Source organism: Megachile rotundata, chromosome 9, assembly GCF_050947335.1.
Source record: "Megachile rotundata isolate GNS110a chromosome 9, iyMegRotu1, whole genome shotgun sequence".
Classification (NCBI taxonomy): domain Eukaryota; kingdom Metazoa; phylum Arthropoda; class Insecta; order Hymenoptera; family Megachilidae; genus Megachile; species Megachile rotundata.
The window spans coordinates 16,590,348-16,608,402 of record NC_134991.1 but is presented as its reverse complement, the minus strand read 5'-3'; the positions used below and the strand labels follow the sequence as shown (position 1 = coordinate 16,608,402).

Here is an 18,055-nt window from a genome sequence, read left to right as displayed (position 1 = left end):
AACGGTCGCGCATCTGCGCAGATGTTCTTCGGATTTACGAGGTTCGATAATTTGTCAGGAATACGACGACGGTGATATAGAGTCGTATCTTTGCAGCCGCTATGGAATTCGCTCGACGCGACGTTTTGGGTACAATCCCGACATCGATCGAACTGCCGTGTCGTACCGCGTCGCATCGTTCCGCGAGATCATCGTTACATTTTTCCTTCCAAGCTTGCCGTTTATTTAGAAAAATAAAGTTCGAGCTCGATCGATTGGCCGTAGGTGGCTGGCCCAGCAGCGTAAACTAGGCCGTGCTGCGTACGATGTTCGATCGATTCGAGTCGATAGGACAGGGACCGTTCGACGTTGTCTAGCTTGTGGACACTATCATAGTTTACTTCTGGTAGCGCCGCGATACTTGGGTCACGATAGTTGTAGCAGAGAAAAGGGAAGGAAAATCGCGAAGCGATGTTCATAGAGAAAAACGAACAGAGACTCGGAGACGAAATAATAAAGGGGTAACTTGACTCGCTGGTCGAAAGAAAAGGTGGAGGAGGTTCAGGGGAAGGGTTAAGCGAGATAACGGAAAGAGCAGGAACACTAGCTAGGAGGATAAGGGCAGGTATAGGTTGCGACGGTGCTGCTAGTTTGGTAGTTTTACCCCTTGGGGTAAACGCGCGCAAGCGCCAGCGTTCTTTCCCGATGCTCGTTCGCACTCCACACTCCACGCCAGTAATCCGTGAAACGCGAACGTACGAGGTGCTGTTTTGCCCGAGAGATCGTAGGTATCTGGCGTAAATCTAGTTTTTTTACTGGCTTCGATGTCGCGACTCGCGTCGAATAATTTCAAACGATGTTTACCCCCTTCCGCTTTGCCGGATTTCCATCGGTTGCGTACCGTCGCGTACCGTCCCGTATCATCCTGTCCCGTTCCATTCCGTTCCATTCGATCGGCCACGATTCGTTCTTTTTCTCTCCGTTCGTTAACTCGTCGTCCTTTTCCGCGTTCTCTTACGCGTTTGTGGCATTCGCGACGAGAAACAAACTGGTTTGTTTTTCGCGTTCACGATTTGACGTGGTTGCACGAACCGTAACACGCGCACGCTCGTCCCTCGTGTCGCGTATCGTGGAACGGCGATCACCCCCTGACAATCGACTCGACCGATCACCCGAAAACGATCCGAAAACGCTCGAGTCGCGATTACCTCCTCGTTGCATTTTCCCGTCCATCGCGAGCATCGTTTACCTCTGTTCTCCATAGCCTCGGTTCGATCACCTTCGAATATTTTGATTCGCGACGCATCTCGTCTCGACGATAATGCAGCGATTCTCGTTGATACGACGATCGACCAAAGACGAGTAAAACTAGCAAACCGCTATCGATCCGAACGCGTCGTTGCTGGATAGCATTTCGTGCATCGGTGAACGGGAAAAGGTCCGCAGGCGATTGGATCGCTGGCGACGATCAGTTTTCGATCGAACGTAGCTTTGGGTCCCGTTCGCTTCCACGAGCAAAGCATCGTTTTCGACGCGCGAAGCGTCGTTGCTCGATCACGTGACAACCACCCCGTGTACCGTGTCCACGCGTTTCCTATTTCTCGTTTTCCCTTTTCTCGTGTCCCGTTTCCCATTTCCGTTTCCGACGCGAATCAGACCATCCGGCTCGCGCGATGGAGCCAACTTGGTATTGTTTCGATTCGCAGACGCAAATCGACGACGATCGAACAGAAGCGACGAACCTCCGTTGGAAGCGAAACGAGACGGCAAATACGAAGCAGAATGAGGAGAAGAGAGCGCGCACGGCTCGGCGAAACGGCCAAAAGAGTCGATGCGAAACTCGATTAAAGTTTTATCGAACGGCCGAATTTTGGTTTTGCCGTGTCGTTTCTTGGTCCGCGATGCTCGAGAGGAGAAAACGGTACGCGACGCGTTCGTAAGCGTTCACGGCACGATTCTCGGCGATCCGTGCCGCTTATCGCGCAGAGGGAGAACAGGAAACAGAAGAGGAAAAGGAAAAAGGAAGACGAGGTAGCGGTAGGAGGGGGAATCGAAGAGCAGCGGATCGAGATAGAGAGAGGAGGATAAGAAGAAGATCGAGAAACACGAGTGGAAGAAAGGCGAGAGGTGGCATCGCTGGGATCGTATAAAAGAGCCTCGTGACGGAGGGGCTTCGTACGGCCCTGGCGCGACTGCGGCATTGCACCCCCACAGGGGGTTCTCTGCCAAACACACCGAATCCGCCCTCCACCCCAGAGCACAGAAACCACGTGAGTACGCGATAGACAGTGTCAGGGAGAAATAGAGGGAAGGGAAAGAGGGATTAGAGAATAGAGAAGCGTCGAGAGGAGAGGAGAATCGAGAGGAGAGGAGAGGAGAGATCGAAAGAGAGCGAGATCGATCGGTCGATCGGTGATTTGCCGGTATATTGCGAACAGGGATGTCTGGCGGATGGTCGCGGATCAGCCGGTCGTAAGAAGGAGGGTAATTCACGGGGCAATGGGACCGATTCGGCAACGAGGGCCGAGTCGCAGCAGCCGCAGTCGCAGTCACAGCCGCATTTGCAGTCGCAGTCGCAGTCGGCGTCGCAGTCGCAGTCGCAATCGCAATCGCAATCGCAGACTTCTCGTAACAACAACGGCGGCGGTTCCCATCGACACAATGGGGCAGAAAATTCGCGGGAAACCGATCTGCTGTCTCACGCTGCCTCGGCGCTTCGCAGGCTGCACTTTAAATCCGCCGGCGGTAGTCGAAGTTGTCGCACCGTCCCGAAGGTCGTGGTCATGGGGTCGAGCACCGCCTCCGAGACTACCATCAACACCAGCACCGATAGCGCCAACACGATGCTAACTATGGTAAATCGGTCGATAATCGATACGAACAGCTTCGAGAGCGAGAGCCAAAATCCGAAATTCGTAGGTGACGACAACGGATGGAGAACAACCGGACGACAGTTTCGATCTGATGGACATCCCGTCGGAGATGTCTCCTCCCGCTCCGTCGTCGACGGTCCCAACGACCGACTCCGAACCGATTCCTCCGCCACCACCGTTGCCACCCTCACCGCCGGCACAACCTAACCAGTCTTCGTTCTCGCAACCGGTCGAGTATTCGACCGACGACGAGAAAAGACTCGGCGAGACGGTTGGATCGACGTCGAACGGTGCCATTTTCAAATCGATATCGGACACCGATAACGGCCGGCTCGATACTCGTGCCTCGAGCGTCGCCAATCTCCTCGACGAGACCGTCACCCTTCCGGTCGTCGACGCGATACCCAACAGCGAGACGAGGTCGGTCTCCGGGAGAACTCCGCCGCTTCCGGACCTACGAGCGACCGATTTCTTTAGGTTCGTATTAGCTGTAACGGTTCGCGAACGGGGAACAGGGAAAATAAATGATCTTTGGTTCGTTTTTGTCGCGTGTTTCGCAGCACACCCGTAAGAGGTTCGGTGGACGCCGGCCAACCGAATTCGAGCGATTCGAATCCGATGCTGAGGTTGGTCGTCGGCAGGAACAGGGAGGATAACAATCGATCGAGCGATCGAACGAGCAACGCCGTGTCGGGAGAGGCGAAACAAGGAAAGCCGAGCGTGAACGTGACGACGAATCCCCTGGACGTGTCGCTGATGGGAACGACGACGACGCGGACGAGCAACGATCGATCGTCCGACGGTCCAGGTAGGACCGGTAACGGCAAATCTCGAGGAAAGTCGAGCGGTGAGTCGGGACGATACGATACGATCAATCTTTACCCCTGCACCGACGTACGTACGTAGTTTGCCGGTCGTCGACGTCGTTCGCTGAATCTTCGAAAAGATAGACGAAAGCGAAGCGCGCGTCCGGTCGGGTAATAGATAGGAATTACGAACCGACGAAACGCGAAAAAACACCAGAGCCACGTAGAACAGACCGATTTGAAAGCTGTTCTCGTTAAGAAAATCAATGTTATTGTTTTCTTTCAGAATCGCATCCCCTCGTTTCAACCATTCATTCATGGGTCAGGCTCTTTTTCCCGTTTTGCGCAATAGGTATTAAAGTTGATTGTGCTCGAGTTGCGTTAAGAGAGCGAAATCGAGGGATCCTCGAATTCGATCGAACGGAAGAAAGGAAGAAAATCTATACGCGTACGGCCGCTTACTGAATTTTCTTTTGCGTCGTCGATTCGTTCGATCGGATCGACGATCTCCCGATTCGTGCCGGACAAATTATAGAGATCGCGGAACGAACGCGCACCTTACACGCACGCGTGCCTTTTCTCTCGTATCCTGTCCGCTCGCGTTTGCTCGCGTTCGCTCGCGAGTAGATTGTCCCTCGCTCGATGCGTTCTCCACTTCCTTTCCATCCTCCCTTTTCTTCCGTTTCTTGCTTACGTTCTTACGATCATGTAAAAGTTCTCTCTCTCTCTCTCTCTCTCTCTCTCTCTCTGTTTTTCTCTTTTCCGTGCCTCGGATCGATTTTTACTTTCGCTCGCAAGCCGGAGTGTCACGGGTAAAAATAAAACCGCGCGAAAACCGGTGATATCTGTCCAGAAGAGGAGAGAAGAAGAGAGGAGAGGAAAGTCATCGTCGATCATCGACCGCAAACCTATCCGTCGTTGCATCGCTCTGTTATGTACTATTACTACTAATACCACCACTATTACTGTTATCGTTTCGGAACTCGAGAAGCTCTCGGATTTCGATAGGCTGGAACGCATGTTTCGCCAACTTCCACTATTTTTGCCGATTTTTAGTAAGACTAACGTAGTTAACAACGCTTCGTTCGCCACCGGTAGCTTCCAACGAATTACCGCCCCTAACGACACTCTGCTTTTCTCTCGTTCTCGGTCAACTCTGATCGTTGTCTTCCTTTCGTCGACCCTTCGTCATCCCTCATTTCCGATCGCTTCGATTCGTCCATCGTTCGTTCAGCTTCCTCTGCGTTCCGCGTTTACCCCGTGTTTCGTTTTCCGTCTCCGTACAATCTCACCCCTCGTCGAACGACATTTATCCCTGTTACGGTATCCGTTTCGAATCGGCTCGATCGATACTCCCGACCGAGCGTGCAAATCGAGCCTGTCTAAAGATACCCGGTTTCCCGAAATATCGACGAAAGGAGGAAAGTATGCGCGGATATACGGTTAAATGGAATAACGCGTGATCGACGCCGACAAGAGAAAGAGAAAATTTCTGTACGATCGTTAATTTGGTGGGTGGTTGGAACGGGCGGTAATTCTGTTTGGAAAGACGCACGCGTATGTGTCCGAAGCTTAACGCTATAGAACAGAGAAAAAGGACTCTCCGACATCGCGCGTTCCTCGATTCGACGATCGGAAATCGAATCGAGTTGGCAACGAGTTGAAAGATCTAAAAGGAAAGAAAGAGGAATCGATTCGATGATCGGAAGTCTTTCGAGGAACGGCGTAAACCGTGATCGGCACGGAGAAAGATAGAGCGCGTGTGTGCGTGTATGGAGAATCGTGTAAATCCAAGGAGATAACGAAGGTTTGCTTTGTAATGCTAAAAAGGAGGCAACGCGAGCGGAAATAAGAGATCGACGCAAGCGGCAACGATCGTGGTTCAACAACCGTCGCTGTCGTTGGACGGTTCGGCCGGCGCCGCCACGATACTGTTACATCCGGAGCTGGACGTCAGGCGTCGAGAAGAAAACATGAGGCAACTGTTGGACGTGGCGAACACGCTGACGCTACAGGAAATACACGACTTCGAGATGAGGTTCGTTCGTTGACGCAAAGACCTCGTAGCGTATGTACCGATTACTCGATCGTTGCTCTGATCGTAGATACGGTAGTCCTCATCACAGTCGGTCCCAATCGGTGAAGACTCCCGGTAGCCGTTCGTCGGGCAGGGCGAATTATCTGTGTCTTCCGCAGCAGAGGTCGAGGGTGGCGAGCATGCCGAACACCGGCGTCGAGGAGGAGTACTACAGGCTCCGACATTTCAGCATAACCGGTAAAGGGGTGGTGAATCGAGGGGACTCGTTGAAAAGTCGGAGATCTCGATCCAACAATAGCGTCGCTTCGAGCAATTCGAGGTGAGACTTTGCCGTTCTCCCGATGATTCGCGCGAAACTCGTGTCTGGCGGCGGTGACGCGGCGGCGACGCGGCGCGGCCAAGCGCGAACCCACCTTTTAGTAGGCTAGCCTCGAAACGGGACAAGGAGGATCGAAATGGCCGAAGAAAGAAGGAACACGAGCCTGTTCGGAAGGAGAGGAGGGTTTTAGGATACGAAAATTCCGCTCGGAAACACGGTTCTACTCTAAATCGAACGCGTGAGTTTACGTGTAGCATAAGCGTTCAAGCGACGTAGACGCACGTGTTGGACTTTAGAACAGGATCCAGGCGCCGCGACGTCGAAAGAAAGGCGCACGAGTACCTCTCGAAGGCGGCGTCACTCTGCCCGTCGTCGATCACCGCCGATTCGTTCGTCGAGGTATCGATCGGGAATAAAAAATAGATTATCCGCGCGGCCGAAGTAGAAAATCCCCGAGTACGAAAGCGTGTGCGAGAGAAATTGAACGAATAGAAAGGGGAGGGTACCGAAAGGTTAGAGAGTGCGGGAGAGAAAGAGAGGGAGAGAGCGGTTAAAGAAAACGGGGGATCGATCAACGGTCCGATCGATTCTTAGGAGTTCGCCATTATTTTGGCCGTTCGCGTCGATCGGACACGTACCTATGTACATAGATACTCGTGTACAGCAGTGACGTACTTCTTTTTTTCTTTCTTGTTCTTCTTTCGTGCTTTTGTCGCTTACTTTCACTTGGCGTGGCAATTAACGGCGGTGCAGCACGGAACATTTGACCGCTTCGTATCCTGGCTCGGCGAGGAATTCCGCGGCGGGCTCGTTGGCCAGCTCTCGCGAGAGCAGCGCTTCTCAGGGACCAACGCCGTACCGCGTGCTCATGCTGGGAGCTCCGGCCGTAGGGAAAAGCTCGCTCGTTTCCCAATTCATGACCTCCGAGTATCTTCACGCTTACGACACTTCGATCGGTAAGCGTTCGTTCAAACGAGTAAGTCTCCCTCTTTATTTCGCGTTCTTTTTCCCTTTCGCTCCCTTACTACCGATCACGGTCCGATGTTTTCTCTTGCAGACGACGAGTCGGGAGAGAAAACGGTCAGCGTGTTGTTGGCCGGAGAAGAATCCGAGCTGACCTTTATCGATCACTCTTGCGCCGAGATGACGGTAAGAATCGTTGAAAAGGCGATCGTTATTTTCTCGTTCGTACCTGCGGCTAATCGCGCAGCTCGAGGGTGGCCGACGCTCGACGGACCAACGACGAGCGCGCGATAGCGGTAAGGTTGATCGAGAAGACGAGGCAGAGCGTAAAAAGAGGGAAGACGAGCGAAAAGGAGAAACGAAAAGGGATCCGGTCGAGCGCGCAACGTCGATCGGTAAGCGTCAAACGCGTTAGTCGAGGTTACCGAGTCATTTCGAGCAGAACGCGATTGACGAGCAGCGAACCGTAACGAACGATCGGTCGAGCGTGAAACGGTTTAGCGATCGATCGACCGACGTCGACTGTCCACCTTGCGCGCCACCTTCCTTACGAGAACGAGCGATCCTTTTTCGCTTTCCCGTGATCGCGATCGATCTCGGTTACACTCAGTTACCGCCGATCGTTCGATACCCCGAGGTTTTTTTCTCTTTCTCTTTCGTTTGCAGCCAGAGAGTTGCATAGCCGCGTACGAACCGCACGCGTACTGTGTCGTCTATTCGACGACCGATCGAGCCTCGGTACGAGTCGCCGAGGAGGTTCTGCAGACTCTTTGGCGGAGCGATTACGTATCGGCCAGAGGGGTGATCCTCGTTGGGAACAAAGTCGACCTCGTTCGCAGTCGATTGGTTTCGACCGAAGGTAAGAGGCAAGCGGATCGGTCCTTGATCAAACCCCGAACTTGGGACTAGCCGTTGCTTCTAGCGGATAATCTTGCCACCTCGTACCAGTCGTCGATTATACTCCTCGTTAATTATCTCGTTTACAATCGCGTAATCGTACACCTTTTCGTTACAGAAGGAAAATCTATGGCTACGTCGTACGATTGCAAGTTCATCGAGACGTCCGTTGGAATCAATCACAACGTCGATGAACTTCTCGTCGGCTTGCTGACGCAGATTCGCTTGAAGCTCGAGAACCCCGAACGAACGAGGGACCTATTTCGGAAAAGATCGCGAAAGAATCGTAGCAAATCGCCTTTAGGATCTTGCTCCGAAAATAATTCGCCGAAAAAGTATCGAGGTAGTCGTACGAGTACCAGTTTGAAGGTACGAAATTTATTGGGTAAAGTGTGGGCGAGGGACAGCAAGTCCAAGAGTTGCGAAAATTTACACGTCCTTTAATTTCCTCGACGAGAACGAAACACGACGCTTTTGTTCTTTAAAGTTTCCTCTCGATCGAATCTCCTTGTCCCCTCTCTTCGCTCCCTGCCGGAAAATAGACATCCGTCTTTCGTTTCGTTCCTCTTCCTTTCTTTTCTCTGTTCTTTCTTCGCCCTTTCTCGATCGCGCATCGCACGTCGTGCATCTTCGTGTTCTTACTACTGATTCCATGCAAGTAAGTACTACGGTCGCGCCGAAACAGAGATCGTTTATCGAGCAAACTCTTTTTCGTCGTCGTTGCTTCTAGCTTCGACAAGAACAGAGACAGGGGAGAACACCATTCAACGACAATTTACGTCCTCGCGAAACATAGAAAATTTACGGGGAAAATGGTAGCCGTACTTTGACGCGTTTAATCGTATTACGTAGCCATTAGCTTATGCAGCCAACAACTTGGAACGTTCGATCGAACCGTTGCGAAGTAACTCCGTTAAACGACGTAACGGCACAAACTTACGCGGACACGATAACTCGTGTACAGATTTTGAAAAGACGCGTCGACAAACGGTGACGATCTATGCTCGAAATTCGTTCCGATCTACAGAACGAACGCAAATTATCGGAAAACGAGGAAAGGAAAAGAAATGAAATTTCTTTATTTCGGATTCGCGTTTGAGAGACTAAAAATTACGATCGTAGGAACATCGCACATTCCCCCACTGTATTTTCTTCTTCCTCAATTTTTAGTTCGATCCTGCCAATTTTGTATCCCCCATTTTTTCTCGCGTCGTGATACGATCCTTTTATCGATCTCTTCTCTTTCCGCATGCTCGATGTATCGCCGTTCCATCGTGTACGATATCTAAACGCGAATTATTACGTAAATGAACCTTGTTCTCCGAAATCGTGTAGACCGACGCGTATTTGGTTAGCCAAACAGTAGATTAAGCGTATGACGGACGTAGGTACGCTGTATGCAGAAGAACTCACGCGAGAGTAATGACGTTTCGGATTTCGCCGATTATTCGTATCTTCCAATGGCTGTATCGTTAGGCCGATCCTCGAATCGAACGCAATCGAGAACAAACGGTAGCAACGTTTGTCGCCTTACTCGATTCGTCGTGTCTACTCGGCCGATAAAAATACCAAGAGCGAACGAAAGGAAGGAAAGAAGAGAAGCGAAAAAGACCGAAAAAGCAAGAAGAAGAGGTAGACCGACGCAGAGAGGATAAAAAGAAAAGAAAGAAAAGTAGGGGACAAGTAGAAGAGAGGAAGAGGTAAAGACGGAATAAAGTTTTTAATAGTGCCACGTTACGTTTCGTAACTCGTTGCAATTTTGTTAAGAATTTACGCGAAATCGAACTCTCGTGCAACGAAATCGATCTCCTTCCAAACTCGCGCCGATATACATAGAATAGGAGATCGTTAAAAAAAATGCGGAACTATAAGATAAATTCGTAGGCAATTTTGTTGTTCGCGTTGCAAGTAAGCTGGATTCGGGAAGACTGTCCAGCGAATCGTTGTTACTCGTCGAGCATTTGTATCTCGGTCTTAAAAGTTATTTAACGTAATAATTACCCGTCCACCGAGTACGAGAAAGCTTCAACGAGCCGAATTCGTTCGTGAACCGATTCATCGAAACAACACCGTCGGCAGTTCGATTAACGATTTCGAAGTTGACCATCCATCGATCGCCGTGATTCTACCCGTGCGATTTGCGATTAAAATTGCCTGTTAATCGACGACGAGCAGCCGGTGTTCTCGCACATGTTTACGTACAGATCTGTGTACTCACGGTAGCACAATGTACAATGTACGATATCAGTGGGCAAAGAAAAACGTGGCAAACTTTACATCTGTTTTCTTCTGGAAGAAAACTCGCTCGAGCACCTTATTTCTCTCTTCTGACTTTGCTCTCGATGCATGCTCTCTTTTTCTCTCTTTTTCTCTCTTTCAACGGAACCTGTCTTCTGCTCTTCTCTTGATCAAAGGCAAGGGCAGCGACATTAAACGCGAACAAACTAAGAAGAAAATCGAGAAACAACAGACAGGGCCACGTAATCGAAAGGACCAATTCGATAGGGAATAAAACGCGCGAAATGGAAGAAAAGGGTAGAAGCGATAGAAAAAAGCGAAAACATAATAGAAAAAAAAAAAATAAATAAAAAAAGAAGAAACGATTCACGTTCCGAGGAAAAAAAGTACGATGTTCGGTACGATGATCATCCGTCCATCTATGTAAACTTCCGAGCATCTTTCGTGAACGATAATCGACTTTAATCGGAAGCTCCTCGAAGCCAAAGAGCTTTCCTCGAAGGAGCCGAACACCGTCTCTTTAAACGAAACAGACCTCGCTTCGAGATTGAAAATCTCGATGAATTTGCGAGTAAACGTACGAGAGTATCTTTTTCGTGGGGTATCTCCTCTTTGAACGCGTCGCGGAGGTATTCACGCGGCCAGAGAGATACACCGACGAATACCCACATTGCGGACCACAGCCTACCGATTAGGCAATTTTCTTCGATCGATGTTATATATAAATATATATATACAACTATATATACACACGGACGCGCGCGCGCGCGTACATACACGTAATACATACACACACGTACATACACACTGACACGCGCAAAATTCATATGTACACGCGTATATAATGTATCCCTGTACCTGTGTGCGTAGTAAAACCGCGCCGATTTTATTGTCTTTTCTCGTTAGTACATCAAACATCGTTGTTCGCGCATTGATCTTTATTATCGGAAATGATTTTCTATTCGATATCGGATTAGGACACGCCAAAAAGACGGTGTTCCAAAACGGTCCTGATTCTTACGCATTCGCGGATCACGGATCATTCTTCGTTTCTATTTGTATTTCTATATCTGTACGTACATCCAATACAACTGGAGAAAACGACCGTTTCGTCGACGATTGCCTCGTGTCCTTTTCCATACGTTTTTAAAGATACACGCTATATTCACCGTCGCGTTCCTTCCATTATTCCTGTCCACATTTATTCACCGTTTAACCTCATTCTTTTATATATACATATTTTAATATCGGGAATGACTAAGATAGTCTATAATTGCATCGTCGGCATCGAGTAGAAAATTGATTTCTATACAGCGTACAAACGAGGCGAAAGACAACGGTGTAAAAACGGTGAAATAAAGACGCGCCCTATTCAACTTACACACTTGTTTACTCTTTCTTTACGATTACATTTTCTTTTCGCTCTAACATTGACCCCTTTCCCGCTCTTTAATAGCAAAATGCTTTGGTGTAAGAAGTCCTCGCAAATACATACCGATAAAACGCAGCGGTGACAATTATAGAAAGATTTAGTTATTTATAACGACGTCTTACCGCGTGCACGTTCGTATGCGTTTTTATCGCGTCATACTTATCCTCTGATCAAGTAACCCATATCGTCTGATATCATCGTTTTATCTAGTACCGCAAATTGCGAACGAATATTTTTGTTTCGAATTTAAAAGTTCGATGGTCGACAAACAATCGATTTGTTTCGTCCACTCGAAACTCACGGTTCGATACTTACCGATACTTACCGATTTTCATTTTGTTTTATGTTTATTCGTGAAAAGTGTCATCGTGTCGTCAGAAATTGTCACGACGTTTCGTAAACACTCGTAAACAGATAAATTAGATACAACTGTGCTAAAACGATTACGTATATTATAGAGTATAGAGTATAGAGTATTAATAGTTTGCTGCCGAGCCGAGATGTCATAGTCGTCTGTATATAGAACTAACCTATACGTTCCTCGAACGACGGATACGTTCAAAGTGTCCTCGAATAATTTTTGATTTTCGGACTGGATCGAACAGGTTTTCGTTGAACGAGATTTAGCACGAGGGAATAAAGTCAACGACGAGCATCGTGATGATCGTCTAAAGACAGATTAATTGTATGTTACGCGATCATCCTCAAGGATGTTGTTCGGTTTTCGCGAGTAAGAGTACGCAAGTTTTAGCGTTTTTTCGCTAAAGTTGAACAATGCGATCAAAGTGGACTAGATATCGTGACGAGTGTTTCCGATTCTTACAATATCGTATTTTCTCATTCTCCAAAGTACGAGTCAAATTGAGTTGACGAAGGAAAAAAACAACTCGTAAGGAGAACATTTTTTTTGCTTTCTTTAGTATCCCTCTCATTATATCACGTTTTGTAAATCACCGCGTTTTATTCGATATACCCAAAGTTTCCCTGATTTGGGTTCCTTTTTCTTAACAATCATGTCAAAGTCAGATGCACCAAAGTATGTAACGGCGCTTTATTCCTTTAAAGGAAAAAACAATGATGAGGTACGTTTAATCTTCCTTCGTGTCTTATTATACTCTGTAACAAAGTGCTGATGCTTTTGGACATTTATATATTTCTTGGTATATTTCCAGCTGTGTTTCAAAAAAGGAGATGTGATTACTATAACCCAAACCGACGATGAAGGTTGGTGGGAGGGTACATTGTACGACAAAACAGGCTGGTTTCCGTCCAATTACGTCAAAGAATGCAGAGTTCCAGGTATTGATTTTGCTATTTGTAACTGATTTTAAAGGTTCCGATGTTCGGTAAAACTCGTTACCGTGCTTATCGTTGCTCAAAGACTGTGGCGTTTCGACCGTTAAGGCTTCCCCGGAAAAGATACCACAAGAGTCCCCTACTCACCAGAAACTTAATCGCGATATCGTTCTAAAAGATGTGGTAGATTCTGAGAGAGTAAATGTAGCCGAGTTGCAGGGTCTGATAAATAGCTTTTTACATCCTTTGGAATCTGCAAACATGTAAGTATGCAAGATACGTGTTACGCATGGTATTAAAAGCAAAGTATTTTATGATATATTTGTTTAAATTCAGATTGAACAAAGACGAGTATAAGCAATTATTAGGTAATATACACGAAATCATGGAAGTTCATCAACGATTGTTAAATAGTTTAGAAACAACAATAGCCCAAGGTAGTGCTTCGAGGGTTGGAAATCTTTTTCTAACCCTAGCTCCAAAGTTAAAATCTATACATGTGGCATACTGTGGAAACCATCCACGGGCTGTCTGCATTCTAGACCGATATAGGTATGTAATTAGGGTAATTTGTAAAATCATCAGCGTTCTGTAACGATATTATTTTCAGGGACGAATTGAACGATTTTATGGAACGTAGCGGAGCGATTTCGCCCGGTATATTAGTATTGACGACCGGTTTAAGCAAACCTTTTCGGAGATTGGACAAGTATTCTGCTATGCTTCAAGAATTAGAGAGGTATACGGAAAAGAATCACCCCGATAGAGGCGATACGCAACGCAGCATAGCCGTGTATAGAGAAATAGCGGTGTGTCGTCGATCTCATCAATTGGTCTACACCCAAGTTAATCCTTCTAAAAGTGTGATTAAAATTCTTCGTTTCCTTTCGCGTAGGATCGATGCGCGTCCATACGAAAACAACGAGAGTTAGCGTTGCAAGTGTTAACTAGTGGCATCAAAGGATGGGAAGGAGAAGAGTTAAATTCGCTCGGAGAAATTGTCTATGTTGGATCCGTCGTTTTAGCAAATGGAACAAACGGGCTAGATCGCCGAGACAGATATTTCGTTCTTTTCCCTACGACACTTTTGGTGCTCAGTGCCAGCCCCAGGATGAGTTCTTTCGTCTACGAAGTACATACATTGAAATCCTTTCCGCGTTATTTCTTGTCACACACACGCTGCTTTCTTTTGTAGGGGAAGCTTCCGTTAACGGGTATCAGTATTACTCGGAAAGAGGATACGGACGAAATAAGGAACGCTTTCGAAATTACAGGTAAAGTTGAGATAACGACGAATGTTTCTATCCCTTCTTCTCCACTTATTGAACAAAAACTGTTTCCTAATTCAGGACCAATGATCGAGAGCATACTCGTGCTGTGCGCCACTAAGGAAGAACGACAACGTTGGATCGAACTTTTGATTCAAGAACAAACAGCGAACAACAGTCTCGTGAAATCGCCTACGACTTCACGCGTGAGTTATCTACCCCCATACGCTCGTCTGTCGAGATATTTTGCAAAGTTAGTCAAGAAAAAGATTATACGTCCCGAGCTGCTGAAGAGATTGCTTTATTTGCAATACGTTCTGAAGCCCGACACGAGTAGCGTGAAAATGCGAAAAGCCAGTGTTACGACTTATGTTCTGTATCCGATACGAGCAGCTAGCGGAGAACACGACTCGAATAGTTCCGAAACGGATAGTTTCGAAAGAGCCGAACAGGTCGAGGAACGGTCTCCAGTCGGAACGATGACATTACGTAAATCCAGCTTAACTCTCGACGTGAAATACGCGTTTGACAATATCGATCTTAGCACCGTAGGGATAACAAAAGATAGTTCGTTGAGAGGATCAACGTCGAAGTCGAATATGCTGGCTAGTATTCAGGAAACTAGTCAAAGTTTACCCGTTTCTGTTTTCGATTCTGCCGCTGACACTTCGATGGAAGCCAACGACGTAAACGAAGACGTCAATGGTCGATCGCGCCTCGTCGATACTTTTCCTTCTTCGTTCCCGATCGCTCGTAACGCGAAGGAACGCGCGAACACCTTAGTCGCGGACAACAATCGTTTTTGGAAGAACAAAGGACGCGTCCAAGAGGAGCCTATCGCCGCTACTCCCGTGGAACATCGTCCGATCGTTTTCGCGCGCAACTCGAACACCGAACACCGATTTCGAACGTCGTCTACTCGTCGGAACATCGAGCTCGATTCTCACGCGAATCTCAGCGTCGATTCTTTGGATTCAGGCATGGACGAAAGTTATCGTCTGAATTCGTCCGAGATCAATTCGTCTTGTAAATCGTACGCTTGCATCGGTAACAAGCGCAATGGCGAAAGTCCCGCAAGAAATTCTTTCGGCGAAAGCGAGAACGACGAAGTTCAGTTCGAGTGTCAGTGCATTTGCACCTCTCCGTTCGATTCGACTCCCAGAGATAGCGCTCACCTATCAGATTTGTCGAGAAACGTTGACAATGTCTCGGATGCTTCGATTCGTGACACGACTACTTCAAAAGTAGACGATTCTACCCACCGTAAATGCGACCTCGACGAAACGCAACTAGCGGAAAACGCGGTATCCGTAATTTCGGATAAGTTTGAGCGTACAGCGCAGCGAAGGTTTACGCAACCGATACCGTACGCGCATCAGACTGCCACCATAAGAAAAGTTGGAAGAAAACCGATCCAGCCGGGTGGTCCAGTCGTTGAGAACGATTGTACTGGAACGAGCGAGATCTATACGTCGGGATTGTACGTCCATTGGTGGTTGAAGAAGTCTATACCGTTCCCTGGATGCACGGAACAAGGCAAGCTTCCATAGCATGGCTGTTTTCTTTTTCTCGTTCAGTTAACGTTTCCGTCCTTTTAACTACTAATTCTACCTTATCGCGTATAACGAGCGTACGCTTTCGTTCCACAGCCATGTTGTGCGAAGTAAGCTTTCGCTTTGCTAACGTCGACGCGAATCACGACCACTCCGATCGAAACCAATCATCCATGTATATCGTTTCGAAATCGTAGACAAGTAGTTTAGTCGTTACATGTTTTTCGCTTTTAGCATATAAGACACGACGTAACAGAGCATGTTCTCGAGATATTGTTTCTCCTTTATGTTTACCGCGACATATAGTTTTATTTTTACTTTATATCGTTATTCGTTTAATTCGTGTTCTCTTTCATTCGTTAGATCTCCAGTCAACAGAACGGGAAACAACAACAGCAGTCGCAACCACCGCAACAACAACAGCAACAACAGCAACGGCCGACCGCGGAGCATTGCACTCCCGTAGGAATTAGAATGCCGTGGAGCATTGCCTCGTTACGACCAGCACCTCCTCTGTATACTGTCAGAGCATTTGGTAAAACTGATACCAGTTTGGATTTATCACGCGCACCACGACCGCGTAGTACGAATTTAAACTTTAAAACCGGACTCTCGAGATTAGTACGAACAACAAGAATAACGTATTTTCTTGTTTGTAGACGAAAAACAATTCGAAGAGGATGCCATTATATTGAAGGTGATCGAGGCGTATTGTCTCTCTGTCAATGCTAGATTTACCGTGCACTCTGGAGAGTCGACTCGTAGGTTATCGATTACGTAGATTAACGTTTCCCGAATGAAAATAATTTTCATCTCATAGTAACGTTGCTTCGTGTGTTGTATTTGTATTTTAGCAACGTTGGAATACGATTCTCATAAATCGCGTGACAGGACGTCTTTGATGCATAACAGAGGGAATTTGGATTTATGTAGCAACAGGTAAAAACGTGTTTTATATAGTAATCGTTGGATCATACGAGGATACAACAAATACTGACGAGTATGTTCATCGCGTGTGTGTGTATAGGGCACTGTCGGAAACCGTGAAAACGTTGAAAAATCAAATGACAGATTTACAGTCGCAGATGTCGCTTTTGACGAAACAACTCGACGAAGAACGAAGATCGCGACTGTCTCTAGCGGCTACGGTGAAGCGTAGCATGGGTGTCGTTGATGGATCCGTGCCTTGAATCGCTCGAGTTTGTATTTCGCGTTAAAACTTATCTTCTTTTTCTGTAAATTGTTCTTCGTACCGTCCCAATAACGATCATCGAAAGACGAATAAATAAACTTTCGAAAAAAACTTGCTTCAATCTTTCATTCGTGTTTTACAGTACACCGAGGTAGTACAATGAGCATTATAAGATATCGATGCTCGACGAATCGAGTCGGTACGCGTATTCAATAATATAAACGAAAAAACAGATACGCGACACACGAGATCACCGTGAAACCTTCAAATCCATTAATCAGAATATCGTGGTAAACGATTCACCGGTGAAATTATTCGACACGTTCATCTTGGTTTGTTTTTGATCAGTTCCAATTCGTTTACTCTGCTTCGTGCGTGTTCTAACCTATGCCAGGCCATTTGTAGAACCTTCTGACTAGCGTACCCGGATCCCTCGTGTGGTTGACCTGAGAAGTAATCGAACTCAATATCGAAAAGGAGATATGAAAATTATTCGTTTACCTGTCGAAACTTGAGTCAAATAGTTGATTTGTTCGCTCAACTTAGATTCCACGTGACCAAGCGTTTTCAAAAATTGCTGGGTCTGTGCTTCGGCTTGTTTCAAGCTAGACTTTTCTTTGCTTAGTTCTACGAAAGCTTGGCCTACGACATAACGAGAAAAGAAACGGTACAAACATACGAACGTGTCATATTCGTTTCGAACGACAGCAGCGTCTATTACCTGCGCTTTGTAGACACACGATGATATCTTTCTCGATAGTTTCCAAGATTTGTATTCTTTCCATAGGGGGCGTCATCGTGACTCGACGTCGAAGATTATGTCGTGCGTAAGTGCGTGCTTTCGTAGCACGTCAATTTAATTCGAAACGAATAGTGCACGTATTAGCGAGGAGAACGGGAGAAAAGTCGTCGAGAAATCGTACTATATGCAGGAGCACTAAAGACCACGATCTGTCCGCTTAACCGAAGTTGATCGACTTGAATCGAAAATGGCCGAAACGCGGCGCTGGTTACCACTTTGCGTCGTTTAAAATTTGCATTTAAATTTCTTAGCGGAAAAAAAGAACATATGAGATTCTTTTTTCGTAAACGTCGCATACGATTCAAGGTTATTTCTTGGTCGACAACATCGAGTGTGGCGAGGACGAGAACTGCGTCAGTAAAGAAAAAAACAGAAAACGAGATCGATTCTATCGTGTAT

The 18,055-nt window shown here is 47.1% G+C and overlaps 3 protein-coding genes across 7 annotated transcripts; 2 read left to right on the top strand and 1 right to left on the bottom strand.

The window, feature by feature from the left end:
* Positions 1–2,417: 2,417 nt before the first annotated feature.
* Positions 2,418–11,493, top strand: LOC105663956 (uncharacterized). 2 transcript variants are annotated; one of them, XM_076535766.1, is made up of 10 exons: positions 2,418–2,834; positions 2,899–3,329; positions 3,413–3,699; positions 3,945–4,010; positions 5,489–5,696; positions 5,764–6,016; positions 6,761–6,971; positions 7,073–7,164; positions 7,645–7,837; positions 7,994–11,493. In XM_076535766.1, exons 1-10 carry the CDS (start codon positions 2,763–2,765, stop codon positions 8,317–8,319), a joined length of 2,139 nt encoding a protein of 712 aa, XP_076391881.1. In that variant the 5' UTR covers positions 2,418–2,762; the 3' UTR covers positions 8,320–11,493. The 2 variants fall into 2 exon arrangements, with proteins under 2 accessions (XP_076391881.1, XP_076391880.1); XM_076535765.1 differs by having other exon boundaries at positions 2,620–2,834; positions 5,764–6,015; positions 6,769–6,971.
* Positions 11,494–11,899: 406 nt separating this feature from the next.
* RtGEF (Rho-type guanine nucleotide exchange factor) lies at positions 11,900–17,127 on the top strand. Of its 4 annotated transcripts, XM_076535756.1 has the most exons (13): positions 11,914–12,434; positions 12,611–12,627; positions 12,718–12,844; positions 12,950–13,104; positions 13,178–13,393; positions 13,452–13,650; positions 13,737–13,973; positions 14,037–14,115; positions 14,191–14,315; positions 16,026–16,245; positions 16,322–16,423; positions 16,517–16,601; positions 16,690–17,127. In XM_076535756.1, the coding sequence occupies exons 3-13, from the start codon at positions 12,764–12,766 to the stop codon at positions 16,850–16,852; spliced, it is 1,662 nt and encodes a 553-aa protein (XP_076391871.1). In that variant the 5' UTR covers positions 11,914–12,434; positions 12,611–12,627; positions 12,718–12,763; the 3' UTR covers positions 16,853–17,127. The 4 variants fall into 4 exon arrangements, with proteins under 4 accessions (XP_076391868.1, XP_076391871.1, XP_076391870.1 ...); XM_076535755.1 differs by having other exon boundaries at positions 11,914–12,627; positions 12,927–13,104; positions 16,026–16,197; XM_076535754.1 differs by having other exon boundaries at positions 11,915–12,627; positions 12,927–13,104.
* On the bottom strand, positions 16,966–17,717 carry MED11 (mediator complex subunit 11). Its single transcript, XM_003707809.3, has 3 exons — positions 17,576–17,717; positions 17,356–17,496; positions 16,966–17,300 (listed from the first exon to the last, which is right to left on the bottom strand). Exons 1-3 carry the CDS (start codon positions 17,649–17,651, stop codon positions 17,179–17,181), a joined length of 339 nt encoding a protein of 112 aa, XP_003707857.1. The 5' UTR covers positions 17,652–17,717; the 3' UTR covers positions 16,966–17,178.
* Positions 17,718–18,055: the final 338 nt, after the last annotated feature.

What these genes read in the sequence shown, in the direction of transcription:
- LOC105663956 (XM_076535766.1), top strand. Translation starts at nt 2,763, where the DNA reads ATGGGGTCGAGCACCGCCTCCGAGACTACCATCAACACCAGCACCGAT. An exon ending in TTTCCCGTTTTGCGCAATAG is followed by an intron (nt 4,011 to 5,488) that starts GTATTAAAGTTG and finishes AATGCTAAAAAG; the next exon opens with GAGGCAACGCGAGCGGAAAT. An exon ending in ATACACGACTTCGAGATGAG is followed by an intron (nt 5,697 to 5,763) that starts GTTCGTTCGTTG and finishes CTCTGATCGTAG; the next exon opens with ATACGGTAGTCCTCATCACA.
- RtGEF (XM_076535753.1), top strand. Translation starts at nt 12,559, where the DNA reads ATGTCAAAGTCAGATGCACCAAAGTATGTAACGGCGCTTTATTCCTTT. An exon ending in AAGGAAAAAACAATGATGAG is followed by an intron (nt 12,628 to 12,717) that starts GTACGTTTAATC and finishes GTATATTTCCAG; the next exon opens with CTGTGTTTCAAAAAAGGAGA. An exon ending in CCGTGTATAGAGAAATAGCG is followed by an intron (nt 13,651 to 13,736) that starts GTGTGTCGTCGA and finishes CCTTTCGCGTAG; the next exon opens with GATCGATGCGCGTCCATACG.
- MED11 (XM_003707809.3), bottom strand. Translation starts at nt 17,651, where the DNA reads ATGACGCCCCCTATGGAAAGAATACAAATCTTGGAAACTATCGAGAAA. An exon ending in CGTGTGTCTACAAAGCGCAG is followed by an intron (nt 17,497 to 17,575) that starts GTAATAGACGCT and finishes GTTATGTCGTAG; the next exon opens with GCCAAGCTTTCGTAGAACTA. An exon ending in TTTGACTCAAGTTTCGACAG is followed by an intron (nt 17,301 to 17,355) that starts GTAAACGAATAA and finishes ATTACTTCTCAG; the next exon opens with GTCAACCACACGAGGGATCC.